At 30.6% G+C, this 14,636-nt stretch overlaps 1 protein-coding gene across 1 annotated transcript; it reads right to left on the bottom strand.

Annotated features, from left to right (window-relative positions):
- Positions 1-8,192: 8,192 nt before the first annotated feature.
- Positions 8,193-11,426, bottom strand: LOC132732012 (putative uncharacterized protein DDB_G0271606). Its single transcript, XM_060718348.1, has 2 exons — positions 11,400-11,426; positions 8,193-9,029 (listed from the first exon to the last, which is right to left on the bottom strand). The coding sequence occupies exons 1-2, from the start codon at positions 11,424-11,426 to the stop codon at positions 8,193-8,195; spliced, it is 864 nt and encodes a 287-aa protein (XP_060574331.1).
- Positions 11,427-14,636: the final 3,210 nt, after the last annotated feature.

Raw genomic sequence — 14,636 nt, 5'->3', positions numbered from 1 at the left:
GCAGATTACTGTATTGATGAAATTTATTTACAACCTGGTCAAAACACACATTGTTACCACACTAGCCAATTTTCCGCTGTATAGACATGGATGCTATTTTCACGGATAGTTACGTAGGACGCAAAGATCTGGAAGATTTCATTGTATAACATAGTACTCTGCCCCACGCAACACCAATCAAATTTCTCAGCCACACAAGTCTCCTAAGCGTTGATCTCTATATTTTTACTTGCCCCTTTAGCTGCATGCGTAATTTTAATAGGATATTACTATAACTTGATTTTTACATTACATCCTATGATAGCAATGCTTAAATAAAAAATTCTTAATTTCCATTTTTTATTTAGTTATAAGATCAATTTTTTAAACTATGTGCATGTTATACGTCTCTATTCAAAGAACGTTACATTTATTAAAAGTGAAACGTATATGTCAGTGACATACATTAGCGATGAACATTTTTGAACTTATCTAATTATTAAAGATTATTTTTCAGTCTCTAATCATTTTATTTACAACTTGAACATCGAGTTTAGGACATGCTGCATTCCCCTATTACATATCAAACTTAATTGTTCTAATTCTTATTAAAATCTGCCAATTTAAATTTTCTAAATGAGCCCCAATGACACGATATTTTCTCTGTGTGTATTAAAGATGGTTTTATTAATTTCGAAAAGGAAAAAACCATAATTTAATTTTTAATTTCCTGTTTTTCAAAAATACCCACCCAATTACATAAATCTTAAAATGCTGGAATTTTAAAGAAAGAATAACATTTCTTAATCATTCTAAACATGGGGTCTTCAGTGTTTAATTTCTGCCAAATCTGTATTATTGTATTTCCATATTTCAGAGCTTAATCATACGAATTGATTAAAATGTCAATGAGTTTTAGCCTTATTGAAAATATTATAAAATTCCCATAGTTAATGATTTTATGTCTTATCTCCAATTGGGGTAAGATTTATTTCATTACTTCAAGGCAGGAATTGAAAACTTTGAGAATATAACGGAATACAAAACTTTTCAAAAAGTTTTTGACATAATGCAATTAGAATTACTGTATTGTAAATGTACCGTTACTAACTTCACCACTTTGACCAACAATTCCCCTGACAGTTAATTAAATTTGTAGAGAAAATTCTTAAGATTCTGAATAACAAACTTGACGAAAACCACTTTCCGCCTAAAAAATGAGATACATTTAATCCCTGAAAAAGAACACCAAAATTAAAAAATGTACTCGTAATGGCTGTTGGGGCGAAATGCAAGTTCTTAAGCAGGCAAGCAGTCCATTCAGAATAGTAATTTTTGTTTGTTTGTGTTTGTCGGATGCAAGTGAACCTTAAATTTACAAAAATTTCCCATGAAAAGGGCGTATGGTTAAGTTTCTTTTACAGAAAAAAGAATAAATTAAGAACCCCTAAGGTTTCTAAAACTGCCATTTGCTTATGCTTATTTTAATAGATATTTTTTAATATTTTTTTAATAACTAATTCTAATTTGTTTGGCTTAATTATATTTAAAGTTTGTAATTTGAAGTGCTCTTGATATGATCTTAATTTTCAAAAGAAATCTAGTTATTATGAAATCTGTAGTATTCGAATTTGCCTGCATGGGCGTGCACCTGAGGTCTTCCTCCACCAGTAAAGCTTGAACATCGACATATGATCTGTACTGTGTCGGTGTGACGTGAAACCCAATCAAACAAACAAACAGTAATGTAAAATGTTGTATTCACAAAGTCTATGTTGATTTCCATTTGATAAATTGCACAAGCATTGGCTTACAGTTCGAATGTTTTCAAACAACCTACGCATAAATATGTATGAGTGATTTAAACTTTAGATTCATGATAAATTTTGTATTGAATCATACAAACGTAAATGACTAAGAACATGCTAAAATCGATTCCTTCCTGAATTATTGTAAAATATTGAATATGGATGCATTTCAATATCCGCTTTACGTTTTCTGTAATATAACAGTTCGATATCTCGGGGTTTATGTCTCACGTTTATAAATAAAAAACAACCCTAAACAATAATAATAATGAATAAATAAGAAGAAAAATAACATGAGAACTGTCGATAACTAAAAAAATCGGAGGATTTTAGTCGGTTTTTGCTTAATATATATTAGAAATAAAATTATTGCGAGAATCAGAACGTTATTTTGTCATTTTCAAGAAGAGGTGAAAAATCTAAATGATCACATCATCTCATTTACCCCTTTATGCATAGATCCCTGACCTGTCTACTTTATTTATCAGATTAATGGATGCAATAAGAATTTCAATATATTTGTTAACACAAGAGCACATGTCAATGTTTTTTGTTAAGAAATATTGTTGTTCAAATAAAAGGTCAGGGATGTATCAAATTGATAGAAGTTTAAAACACTACACAATTGTAGCGTCCAGTTTTATCGTACAACCTTGTCGTTCATATTTTCGTATAGCAAACAATTGCAAGTTATTGCAACGTTTTATCCTATCCTTTATTTATCTGCTTATTTATTTATTTATTCTTTTCCTTTTTTGTATTTTTTTACCAAAAGAAACAATTATGGAATATTTTCAATTCAAGCTGATAGCTTGCAAATTTATTTTTAATACCGCTTTTGTTGCTTCAGTAATACAAATTAGCCTCAAGCTTACTTCTCTGATGCTTTATTTAGAATGTGACATACCACCCTGACTAACCTTGATTCCTGCTCTTAATGTTTTAAAGCGGCGTTCAGCTTTTCTAAATATCTTATTTTTAGGTTTATCGTTCATACTATACATAATTATAATTGTGACATCAAAAGGATTAAGGTGGGAAATTAAATTTCAAATTGTCTATGATAGAATACATAAACAAAAAGGAAACACCTTGACACATCATATCTACTGTTCCGCTCTCTTTATTTAAATTAGTAAAGCGGATTATTCGTTTCCCGATTTTATATTTTTAGAAACTACGTCACTGTGACTGACGCGTTATAAATAGTTCTCGAGACGCTGTTTTGAAGACGGCTTAATAATGAAATGTTATACTTTTCCAGGATAAAAAAACTATAATACTTAGTTTGAAACAACATAGAATTATTTTTCCAACAGACGCCGCTTTAATTTTCATTAAAAATTATTGGTAGTGCAGTAAAAAAATACTGTTTGGAAGCTATGAACAGTTTCATTCTTTCTGAATTTGTGTAGTTTAGAGTCGGGTTATCTATTTATTAAGTTTTATTCTCAGGAAATGAACTCTATTTAATTAATCAAAAAGTGATCTGTAGAAAGTTATTGACACGTAATGCCACCTTTTTTTTTTATTATAACTCTGTTTTTCAACGGCTTTAAAAAGCGAACGAGTATGAACATCCATAAGCTATTGCACGATAATACACTTTTTTAACCTGGCATTATATGTTGTTTACAAGACTTAACGTTTTCGATTTACGTGACATTAAATCGGAGTATGTATTCCGTCCATGGCATTCTTTTATAAATTAATTAACTGTAAGGTTCTATATAGATTGCTGCATTGTCCTCTCTCCTGGAGTACTGGTAACCATTTATGTAAGAAAACATGTTTTATTGCTTAAAAGAGAATGATCATTGGAATTGTAATGCTCTTGAGTTTATAGTCGACGCTTCGTCATTCGGTACCTCCGTAGTTTCTTCGCGTTTTTTCTACAGTTTCTCCTAGAAACATCATTTTACTGACCTATTTCTTTCATACTTTGTAGGTAGATACTATGTATAGTCTTCAACTTTAGGTGGAATATGGGGTCACTTGGGTCATGGCCAACTTTCACTGACTCGGGTTCGGTGCAGACTCGGTGCTACAAATATATTTTTACACTTTTACTTATGTAGCCTTTATTTATTGACCAGTGTTTTTTTTATATTTGGTGAGATTATTCCTTGGGGTTCCGCTACCTTTGAATTTAGTTTGAGTTCACCATAGTCAAGGCCAAGGTCACTAGTGCTAACGAATAGATTTTTTTACATTTATGTTCAAACATATTTATTGACTAACGTCTTTCGTATTTAGTGGGTACATACCTTGAGTGATGTTCTACATGTTTAGTAGAGCTTTGGGTCACTTTGGTCAAGGTCAATATTTGTGGTGCTCAAAATAGAAATTCACACTTTTGATTTCACAGTCTTTGTTTATTGACGGTTGTCTTTTATATTTGGTAAGTACATACCCTCGATGTCTTTTAACTTTGGGTGAAGTTAGGGATTACTTAGGTCAGGGTCACGTGAAAGCGCTAAAATATATTTTTAGACATTTACTTATAAAGACTTTATTTATTGACATAAGTATTTTACATTAGGTAGTCTTCTAACATATGTCGGTGGTCAGATATGTCCCAAAAAGAAATGTTGATATATTTTTAGAGGAGCATTTTTATTTGTCTTTAGCGATATATCTTGTAAAACTTTAACATTATATAATTTGATAAGATGATGACTTCCTCCTACTGAAACGTCGCGTGCAGACTAGCGGATTTGTCTTTTGTAAAAAAAAAACAAAACAAAAAACAGACGCGCGTACCTCATTGATAAATTGATCTACCATATTATTGAAAACAAAATTTAATCCAAGCTTGTCTTTTTCACAACATCAATTCCAGGGGGTGAATCACGCCGTTCGTTACCCAAACAAACAAGATGGCGAATGCAGCCGAAAAATAAGTTTTTCCTATTTTATGCAATAAAATTCGTGATTTTCTAGTCTAAAGGTACCAACGATAACCTTTTACACAATGTTCCGGCCACATTGAACTTTATTTCATGACATTTCGTCCCGTACTTCATCTGAAATGCGTGTCACTAGATTCGAAGCGAGAGAATTTTCAACTGGTTTGATCGTGATAACGTACGGCTTCTCTCAAACTCATTGTTTCTGTTAAATATTGAAATTTTAACTGAAACCACTGACTTTACTGAATTACAGTTTAAACTTTATGAAGGTAGGCACAGCTTTGCAGGCATCATGCATATTAAATTAAGATATAATGAATTATCATCCTGAAATAGACCAATTGGTATAAGAATATAACTATGTGGATTGGACGGGCGGAGAGTAATTTACTACCGCCACACAAATAAGACACGATATGTGCCGAATATACATGTGTTATCTACTCTATTTCAATTTCACGGAAACTGAGTGGGTTTCTTTTTCTTAATATTCATTCATTCATTCATTCATTCATTCATTCATTCACTAACTCACTCATTCATTCAATAATGAATACAAAAATTCATGAATTTCTTTATTTATTCATTCAATCATTAATAAATACATTTAAGTAATTAATTATTTTATTATTTAAATCATTTATTTATTTATTTATCCATGAATTCATTCATTTCATTCATTCGTTTCATTCATTCATTCATTCATTCATTCATTCATTCATTCATTCATTCATTTATATATACATATTATTTTCCTTATAGTACATGTATCTATATATTTATATTTTAGTTTATATTCGTTTTTAATGTTTTTTCCATACTCATGTCTTCTGTCAAATTATTTGGCAATACATGTGTAGAAAAATAAAAGGTACGCTTTACAGTTCTCTTTCTTTCATGAAAAGTCAATTTCACATGATATTCATGTGTCTGCCATAAATAACGCTTAGATATTATCTCATTGCAATAGCTTTTATTTTCGTATGAAAGAAATGAGTTGTATAGAAGTTTATTTAAATCGTCAAGTGCCTTAAAAAACAAATGTTGCTTTCCGTTAATAAATTATCGTTTTCATAAACAATCTCAATACATTCATATTCATAAATGGCGTGCATTGCAAATGCTTTGACAAAACAACAAACGATCAGGTGTTCTTATAGTTTATTCCTTTGATATCGGATACTTGCTGCACATCAAATATGTATGATGTTTGCCCATGCATTTTACAAGGTAATATAATATAGTTAATGGGCAATTTAAATTTTTAGAGTGATAATCAATTCTGTTTAAAATCATGCAATTTGAAAGGTAAATAACTTGAAACAAGCTTAAAAATCAATTATTATCTTTATGATTGTTATTTATCAAAAAGACATGTCATAGAGATTAATTTAAAACTTTGAAAACTGTCTGTTCATTCATTCGTCCATCCATTCATCTACACTTTTGAATTAAAAACTTACCCAATTAAGGGTGGTATGTTTTAAGGTGTTGTGCTTAAACAATTTTGTCTTATTCAAAGCGAATATGCGATTTCAATCTTACTAGGAGAGTAACAAATGAATTCAATTAAACCGAAAAGGAATGGTTAAAAGAACTTTAACTACTAGAAGTTGACCAAATCATTTTTGAATTATCATTTGTAGAAATAAACACTGCTAAAATCATACTCAACGTATAAAAGTTATTTTCATATCCAAATATTGTAAATCTAGTTCTTTACATTAATAGGTGCCAGGAAAATAATACTGGTTTCAGTAGTTGGTCAATACGTTGTTTAATCACTCTTTGGAGATGTAAAGATTATCTTTAAATGCATAAATTATATTTTATTGACTTGTCACATTCGACAAAATTTTCATTTGGTATCTTAAATACTTGGCTAAATTTCAATTACTTTCCTCAAAATAAAAAAATGTTAAATATTTACAAAAAAGATTGTGTAACAGTTATAAAAAACCTTAAGTTCTGACAATGGTATATTTTCCGATATTGTTGACCTCACGAACGAATACAATTACCCTTCATTTTTGCATTAAAATTTAAAAGATCATTTACGAAGGAGAAGTATTTCTTCTGTTAAAATGTTTAGCTTATTTCTACTTTATTGAATATTGAAACAAAGAGATTAATTTGTCAAATGTAAGTTTTGGAATTGCACTTTATAAAATATATTTCGGTTTGAATTTTGTTCGCGTATTCGAAAGTGATTTTATCTAGAACTTTGCCGAAAGAATTGGTAAATTGAATGATAAACCACATTTAACTTATAGAATTGATATCCCGTAGTTGTAAAATGTTTTCTTATTAGAAATAAGTATTAGAGAAAAACTAGAAAGCTGAAAAACTAACGTTTTTATTTTCCATGCTTTTTCTGTCGCAATTGAAAGTTTACTATTAATTTGCGCGTCCAAGTGTCCCTTGTATTATATATTAACTCTACAAAGCACTGAATATGCGTACAAACTATTTTTTCTCTCCTTAGGATAGTTAAGTAAGGTATGCACCTGAACATCCTGGCAGCAATATCCATAACTTCTTGTTATTTAAACATTGAATTTTGCCAATCAGCTTAACTTGTTTTTCCAGTAGAAAGTTAACTCTTTTCAAAAAAGTCCCGGGTGTTTGAACGATACAAACTTCTGTTGTTTTATTATTTTTTTTTTTTTTTTTGCAATATATAATAATGATAATAACAATAATAACAATAATATATTTCTTTTGTCAATCCGCATGCTTGTCTCAGATACATTCGTTTAATATAAAAATAGTAAATGATACCGATCTGTCATAATCAGTGACAAACAGACTTATTGGTAATCAACACTTTTTTTTCTCTTATGTACACTTAAAACAAGAAGAAACCCTCAATCTTTAACAACAAAGACTATAATTAAAAATTAAATAATCACTACTAGCGTGAGATCAAGATTGAAACCTGTTAATAAATCATAAGCTAAGATTAATTCATTGTAAATTAAATGTAATTAATCAATTGTAAAATAACATGACATACCTTTTTATACATGTAAATATTTTATTAATGTCCCCATTAGTATTTTTTCTAGGATATTCATTTCTGGGAAGAGCTCAATCTAAAGTTGCAAGAGAACTTGTTGCCCAAACCCTTTACTTTTTGTTACATACTTATCATTGTATTGTATTGTACATGTACATGTATTTGCTGTAATAAAATATGTTTAAATTAAAGTATGCTTTTTGTGTTTGTTTTTTCAAGGACAATTGCTACATATAGATTTTTTCAAAAAATTCTAGTAAATTATTCACATACTTTTTGTTAAGTAACATACAAAGTAAATGTCTCGATAACATGTTCACCTTTGAAAAAATGTTCATGAATGGACTCTGCTGATATTTTAACTTTACTTTTTTTTAAATGCCACTGATTTTGTCCAAATGTAAAAATAATATTACCTTTGTTTAGCACAATAACGAGTAATTTAAACATTGTGACACGTCTTGACTGTTGTCACTATACTTGTTTGGGACTCTTTATGATGTTGACTGTGTCGAGCAGTTGTTGTTGTGCAGGTTGACTGTGTCGGAGCAGTTGTTGTTGTTGTTGTGAATGTTGACTGTGTTCGGAGCAGTTGTTGTTGTTGTTGTGAATGTTGATTGTGTCGGAGCAGTTGTTGTTGTTGTTGTGAATGTTGACTGTTGTGAATGTTGACTGTTGTCGAGCAGTTGTTGTTTGTTTTGTGAATGTTGACTGTGTCGGAGCAGTTGTTGTTGTTTGTTGTTGTGAATGTTGACTGTGTCGGATCAGTTGTTGTTGTTGTTGAATGTTTTGACTGTGTCGGAGCAGTTGTTGTTGTTGTTGTGAATGTTGACTGTGTCGAAGCAGTTGTTGATATTGTTGTTGTGAATGTTTACTGTGTCGGAGTAGTTGTTGTTGTGTTGTGAATGTTGACTGTGTCGGAGCAGTTGTTGTTGTTGTGAATGTTGACTGTGTCGGAGTAGTCGTTGTTGTTGTTGTTGTTGTTGTTGTGAATGTTGCCTGTGTCGGAGCAGTTGTTGTTGATGTTGTGAATGTTGACTGTGTCGGAGCAGTTGTTGTTGTTGTTGTTTGTTGTGTGAATGTTGACTGTGTCGGAGCGGTTGTTGTTTTTGTTGTTGTTTGTTGTTGTTGTGAATGTTGACTGTGTCGGAGCAGTTGTTGCTGTTTTTGTGAATGTTGACTGTGTCGGAGCAGTTGTTGTTGTTGTTGTGAAATGTTGACTGTGTCTGAGCAGTTGTTGTTGTTGTTGTCGTCGTCATTGTAGTAGTCGTTGTTGTTGTTGATGCTTTTATCATTTGTATCGTTTCTATTCTATATTTTTTTGTCATTACTTATGTCATGATCACTACTTTTGTTGTTATCTAAACGTTTCATTTTGGTTTTTTATTTTTGTTGTTGTTACTGATGTTGTAGTTCCAAGATTCCTTTCCTGACTTATTTCTATTATCATTATAATACTGTACTTGGTAACAAAAATATTTGTAATAATTGAAGAAATGATTCATTATTAACAAAGATGAAGTGAGTTACCGTATTGACGACTAAGGGACCAAATGTTTTGACATGAAATTTATAGTTGCCACCATACCACTGTTACCCAATATTTTGTCCCATTTATGCATCACTTTCCCAAAAGCAAAGCAAACTCATTTTCATTAGATATGTGTAGATATATAACTATATGTAACTATTTTATAGATCCATATCACATGATATCAATATAATTCCTATAGTTGGTGGCAATGGAATTCATATATTAAGTAGCACTGACTATCCAGGGTTTATGATAAATGCTATACATTGTTGAATGAAAAAGAGTAGACATATGATTGTCCTCCTGAGTTTTTTTATTGTTATTGGCCGTTATGATAGAAATGCAAAATATTGGAATTTTGTAATCGTAACTTAACTGATTGCAAAAAAAATCAATTGATTGATAGGAAATGTTTTAATAGAAAAATTGAAACATTGGAACCAAAATTATGATAATATTGATGAAGTCTATTTCGCTTTGAAACATGAGCAGGGAGTTGAGAATAAATCATCAAAAGAAGATGAGATTTTGGCTATAGAATGAGGTTTCGTATTAGATATTATCTCATTGCAATAGCTTTTATTTTCGTATGAAAGAAATGAGTTGTATAGAGGTTTATTTAAATCGTCAAGTGCCTTAAAAAACAAATGTCGCTTTCCGTTAATAAATTATCGTTTTGATAAACAATTTCTATACATTCATAAATGGCGTGCAATGCAAATGCTTTGACAAAACAACAAACGATCAGATGTTCTTATAGTTTATTCCTTTGATATCGGATACTTGCTGCACATCAAACATGTATGATGTTTGTCCATGCATTTTACAAGGTAATATAATATAGTTAATGGGCAATTTAAATTTTTAGAGTGATAATCAATTCTGTTTAAAATCATGCAATTTGAAAGGTAAATAACTTGAAACAAGCTTAAAAATCAATTATTATCTTTATGATTGTTATTTATCAAAAAGACGTGTCATAGAGATTAATTTAAAACTTTGAAAACTGTCTGTTCATTCATTCGTCCATCCATTCATCTACACATTTGAATTAAAATCTTAGCCAATTAAGGGTGGTATGTTTTAAGGTGTTGTGCTTTAACAATTTTGTCTTATTCAAAGCGAATATGCGATTTCAATCTTACTAGGAGAGTATCAAATGAATTCAATTAAACCGAAAAGGAATCGTTAAAAGAACTTTAACTACTAGAAGTTGACCAAAACATTTTTGAATTATTATTAAAAATTTTGTAGAAATAAACACTGTTAGAATCACACTCAACGTATAATAGTTATTTTCATATTCAAATATTGTAAATCTAGTTCTTTACATTAATAGGTGCCAGGTAAATAATACTGGTTCCAATAGTTGGTCAATAAGTTGTTTAATTACTCTTTGGAGATGAAAAGATTCTCTTTAAATGCATAAATTCTCTTTTATTGACTTGTCACATTCGACAAAATTTTCATTTGCTATCTTAAATACTTGGTCAAATTTCACATAACTTTCCTCAAAATTAAAATATGTTTAATATATTCTAATATTTACAAAAAGGTTGTGTAACAGTTATAGATATTTTAAAACATTAAGTTCTGACAATGGTATATTTTGACACAGTGTTGACCTCACGAACGAATACAATAACCCTTCATTTTTGCATTAAAATTTAAAAGATCATTTACGAAGGAGAAGTATTTCTTCTGTTAAAATGTTTAGCTTTATTTCTACTTTATTGAATATTGAAACAAAGAGATTAATTTGTCAAATGTAAGTTTTGGAATTGCACTTTATAAAATATATTTCGGTTTGAATTTTGTTCGCGTATTCGAAAGTGATTTTATCTAGAACTTTGCCGAAAGAATTGGTAAATTGAATGATAAACCACATTTAACTTATAGAATTGATATCCCGTAGTTGTAAATGTTTTCTTATTAGAATAAGTATTAGAAAAACTAGAAAGCTGAAAAACTAACGTTTTTATTTTCCATGCTTTTTCTGTCGCAATTGAAAGTTTACTATAGTTTCACTGATTCAACCTAATTTGCGCGTCCAAGTGTCCCTTGTATATATATTAACTCTACAAAGCACTGGAATATGCGTACAAACTATTTTTTCTCTCCTTAGGATAGTTAAGTAAGGTATGCACCTGAACATCCTGGGCAGCAATATCCATAACTTCTTGTTATTTAAACATTGAATTTTGCCAATCAGCTTAACTTGTTTTCCAGTAGAAAGTTAACTCTTTTCAAAAAAGTCCCGGGTGTTTGAACGATACAAACTTCTGTTGTTTTATTTATTTTTTTTTTTTTGCAATATATAATAATGATAATAACAATAATAACAATAATATATTTCTTTTGTCAATCCGCATGCTTGTCTCAGATACATTCGTTTAATATAAAAATAGTAAATTGATACCGATCTGTCATAATCAGTGACAAACAGACTTATTGGTAATCACACTTTTTTTCTCTAATGTACTTAAAACAAGAAGAACCCTCAATCTTTAACAACAAAGACTATAATTAAATTAAATAATCACTACTAGCGTGAGATCAAGATTGAAACCTGTTAATAAATCATAAGCTAAGATTTAATTCATTGTAAATTAAATGTATTAATCAATTGTAAAATAACATGACATACTTTTTATACATGTAAATATTTTCATTAATGTCCCTATTAGTATTTTTTCTAGGATATTCATTTCTGGGAAGAGCTCAATCTAAAGTTGCAAGAACTTGTTGCCCAAACCCTTTACTTTTGTTACATACTTATCATTTGTATTGTATTGTACATGTACATGTATTTGCTGTAATAAAATATGTTTAAATTAAAGTATGCTTTTTGTGTTTGTTTTTTCAAGACAATTGCTACATATAGATTTTTTCAAAAAATTCTAGTAAATTATCACATACTTTTTGTTAAGTAACATACAAAGTAAATGTCTCGATAACATGTTCACCTTTGAAAAGATGTTCATGAATGGACTCTGCTGATATTTTAACTTTACTTTTTTATGCCACTGATTTTGTCAAATGTAAAAATAATATTACCTTTGTTTAGCACAATAACGAGTAATTTAAACATTGTGACACGTCTTGACTGTTGTCACTATACTTGTTTGGGACTCTTATGATGTTGACTGTGTCGGAGCAGTTGTTGTTGTGCAGGTTGACTGTGTCGGAGCAGTTGTTGTTGTTGTTGTGAATGTTGACTGTGTCGGAGCAGTTGTTGTTGTTGTTGTGAATGTTGATTGTGTCGGAGCAGTTGTTGTTGTTGTTGTGAATGTTGACTGTTGTGAATGTTGACTGTGTCGGAGCAGTTGTTGTTGTTGTTGTGAATGTTGACTGTGTCGGAGCAGTTGTTGTTGTTGTTGTTGTGAATGTTGACTGTGTCGGATCAGTTGTTGTTGTTGTGAATGTTGACTGTGTCGGAGCAGTTGTTGTTGTTGTTGTGAATGTTGACTGTGTCGAAGCAGTTGTTGATATTGTTGTTGTGAATGTTTACTGTGTCGGAGTAGTTGTTGTTGTTGTTGTGAATGTTGACTGTGTCGGAGCAGTTGTTGTTGTTGTGAATATTGACTGTGTCGGAGTAGTCGTTGTTGTTGTTGTTGTTGTGAATGTTGACTGTGTCGGAGCAGTTGTTGTTGATGTTGTGAATGTTGACTGTGTCGGAGCAGTTGTTGTTGTTGTTGTTGTTGTGAATGTTGACTGTGTCGGAGCGGTTGTTGTTTTTGTTGTTGTTGTTGTTGTTGTGAATGTTGACTGTGTCGGAGCAGTTGTTGCTGTTGTTGTGAATGTTGACTGTGTCGGAGCAGTTGTTGTTGTTGTTGTGAATGTTGACTGTGTCTGAGCAGTTGTTGTTGTTGTTGTCGTCGTCATTGTAGTAGTCGTTGTTGTTGTTGATGCTTTTATCATTTGTATCGTGTTCTATTCTATATTTTTTTGTCATTACTTATTGTCATGATCACTACTTTTGTTGTTATCTAAACGTTTCATTTTGGTTTTTATTTTTGTTGTTGTTACTGATGTTGTAGTTCCAAGATTCCTTTCCTGACTTATTTCTTATTATCATTATAATACTGTACTTGGTAACAAAAATATTTGTAATAATTGAAGAAATGATTCATTATTAACAAAGATGAAGTGAGTTACCGTATTGACGACTAAGGGACCAAATGTTTTGACATGAAATTTATAGTTGCCACCATACCACTGTTACCCAATATTTTGTCCCATTTATGCATCACTTTCCCAAAAGCAAAGCAAACTCATTTTCATTAGATATGTGTAGATATATAACTATATGTAACTATTTTATAGATCCATATCACATGATATCAATATAATTCCTATAGTTGGTGACAATGGAATTCATATATTAAGTAGCACTGACTATCCAGGGTTTATGATAAATGCTATACATTGTTGAATGAAAAAGAGTAGACATATGATTGTCCTCCTGAGTTTTTTTTATTGTTATTGGCCGTTATGATAGAAATGCAAAATATTGGAATTTTGTAATCGTAACTTAACTGATTGCAAAAAAATCAATTGATTGATAGGAAATGTTTTAATAGAAAAATTGAAACATTGGAACCAAAATTATGATAATATTGATGAAGTCTATTTCGCTTTGAAACATGAGCAGGGAGTTGAGAATAAATCATCAAAAGAAGATGAGATTTTGGCTATAGAATGAGGTTTCGTATTAAAAGAGAGGAATATTAATTTTTCTGACTTTTTCTGATGTTTAAAATCATAATTCCCAGTCCTATAACTGTACAGTGCACTGAGGTTATTTGGTCATACAAATGTAATATATTTATATGCATGCATTGATGTATCTTTCACTTCGAGACACAGTGCCTTTATTTACGAGGAGCACTATTTCATATAGAGTTTTTGCTTATGGCATTTTCATGTTTTGATGCTTATCGTTGTAAACCGGAACAGGAAGCATTAATTAACGAACTGGAAACATTAATAATTGAACTGGACTTAAGGACACTCGTACTTCCTTAATGGGAATGCGCACAAATATCAAAGAAACTGTTATGACAATAAAGCATGTGTTATTGACCTATTGACTTCTTCATTGAAATGTTTAACTACAGTACATGTACCTGTGTTGGGTATAACGTAACGGAAACATAGATAGCACGCCTGTGAACATAAAAGAAATATATGACCCATAATTAATGCTACTCTTACAAAAGTATGTTATATCTTAACAGCCTTCTGTTTTCCTGTAATATGTCTTGTGTCATATGATCGTACGATAACGTCATTGCATGGGCTTTCAATGATTTAATTGCCTATATCATACTGTAGATGCTGTATATTAACAAAAGTTGTCAACTCTTCCAAAACAAACTCGT

The sequence above is a fragment of the Ruditapes philippinarum genome, unplaced genomic scaffold (genome assembly GCF_026571515.1).
Source record: "Ruditapes philippinarum isolate M1 unplaced genomic scaffold, ASM2657151v2 ctg2340_1_1_1_1, whole genome shotgun sequence".
Taxonomy (NCBI): domain Eukaryota; kingdom Metazoa; phylum Mollusca; class Bivalvia; order Venerida; family Veneridae; genus Ruditapes; species Ruditapes philippinarum.
The sequence above is the reverse complement of the archived record's forward strand: the minus strand, read 5'-3'. Positions and strand labels throughout refer to the sequence as shown.

Excerpts from the sequence above, each read along its gene's own strand:
- LOC132732012 (XM_060718348.1), bottom strand. The coding sequence starts at position 11,426 with ATGGATATTGCTGCCCAGGATGTTCAG. Across the intron at positions 9,030-11,399 it reads TTGCTGCCCAGGATGTTCAG|AATAGAAACGATACAAATGA; the intron begins GTGCATACCTTA and ends AAAAAAATATAG.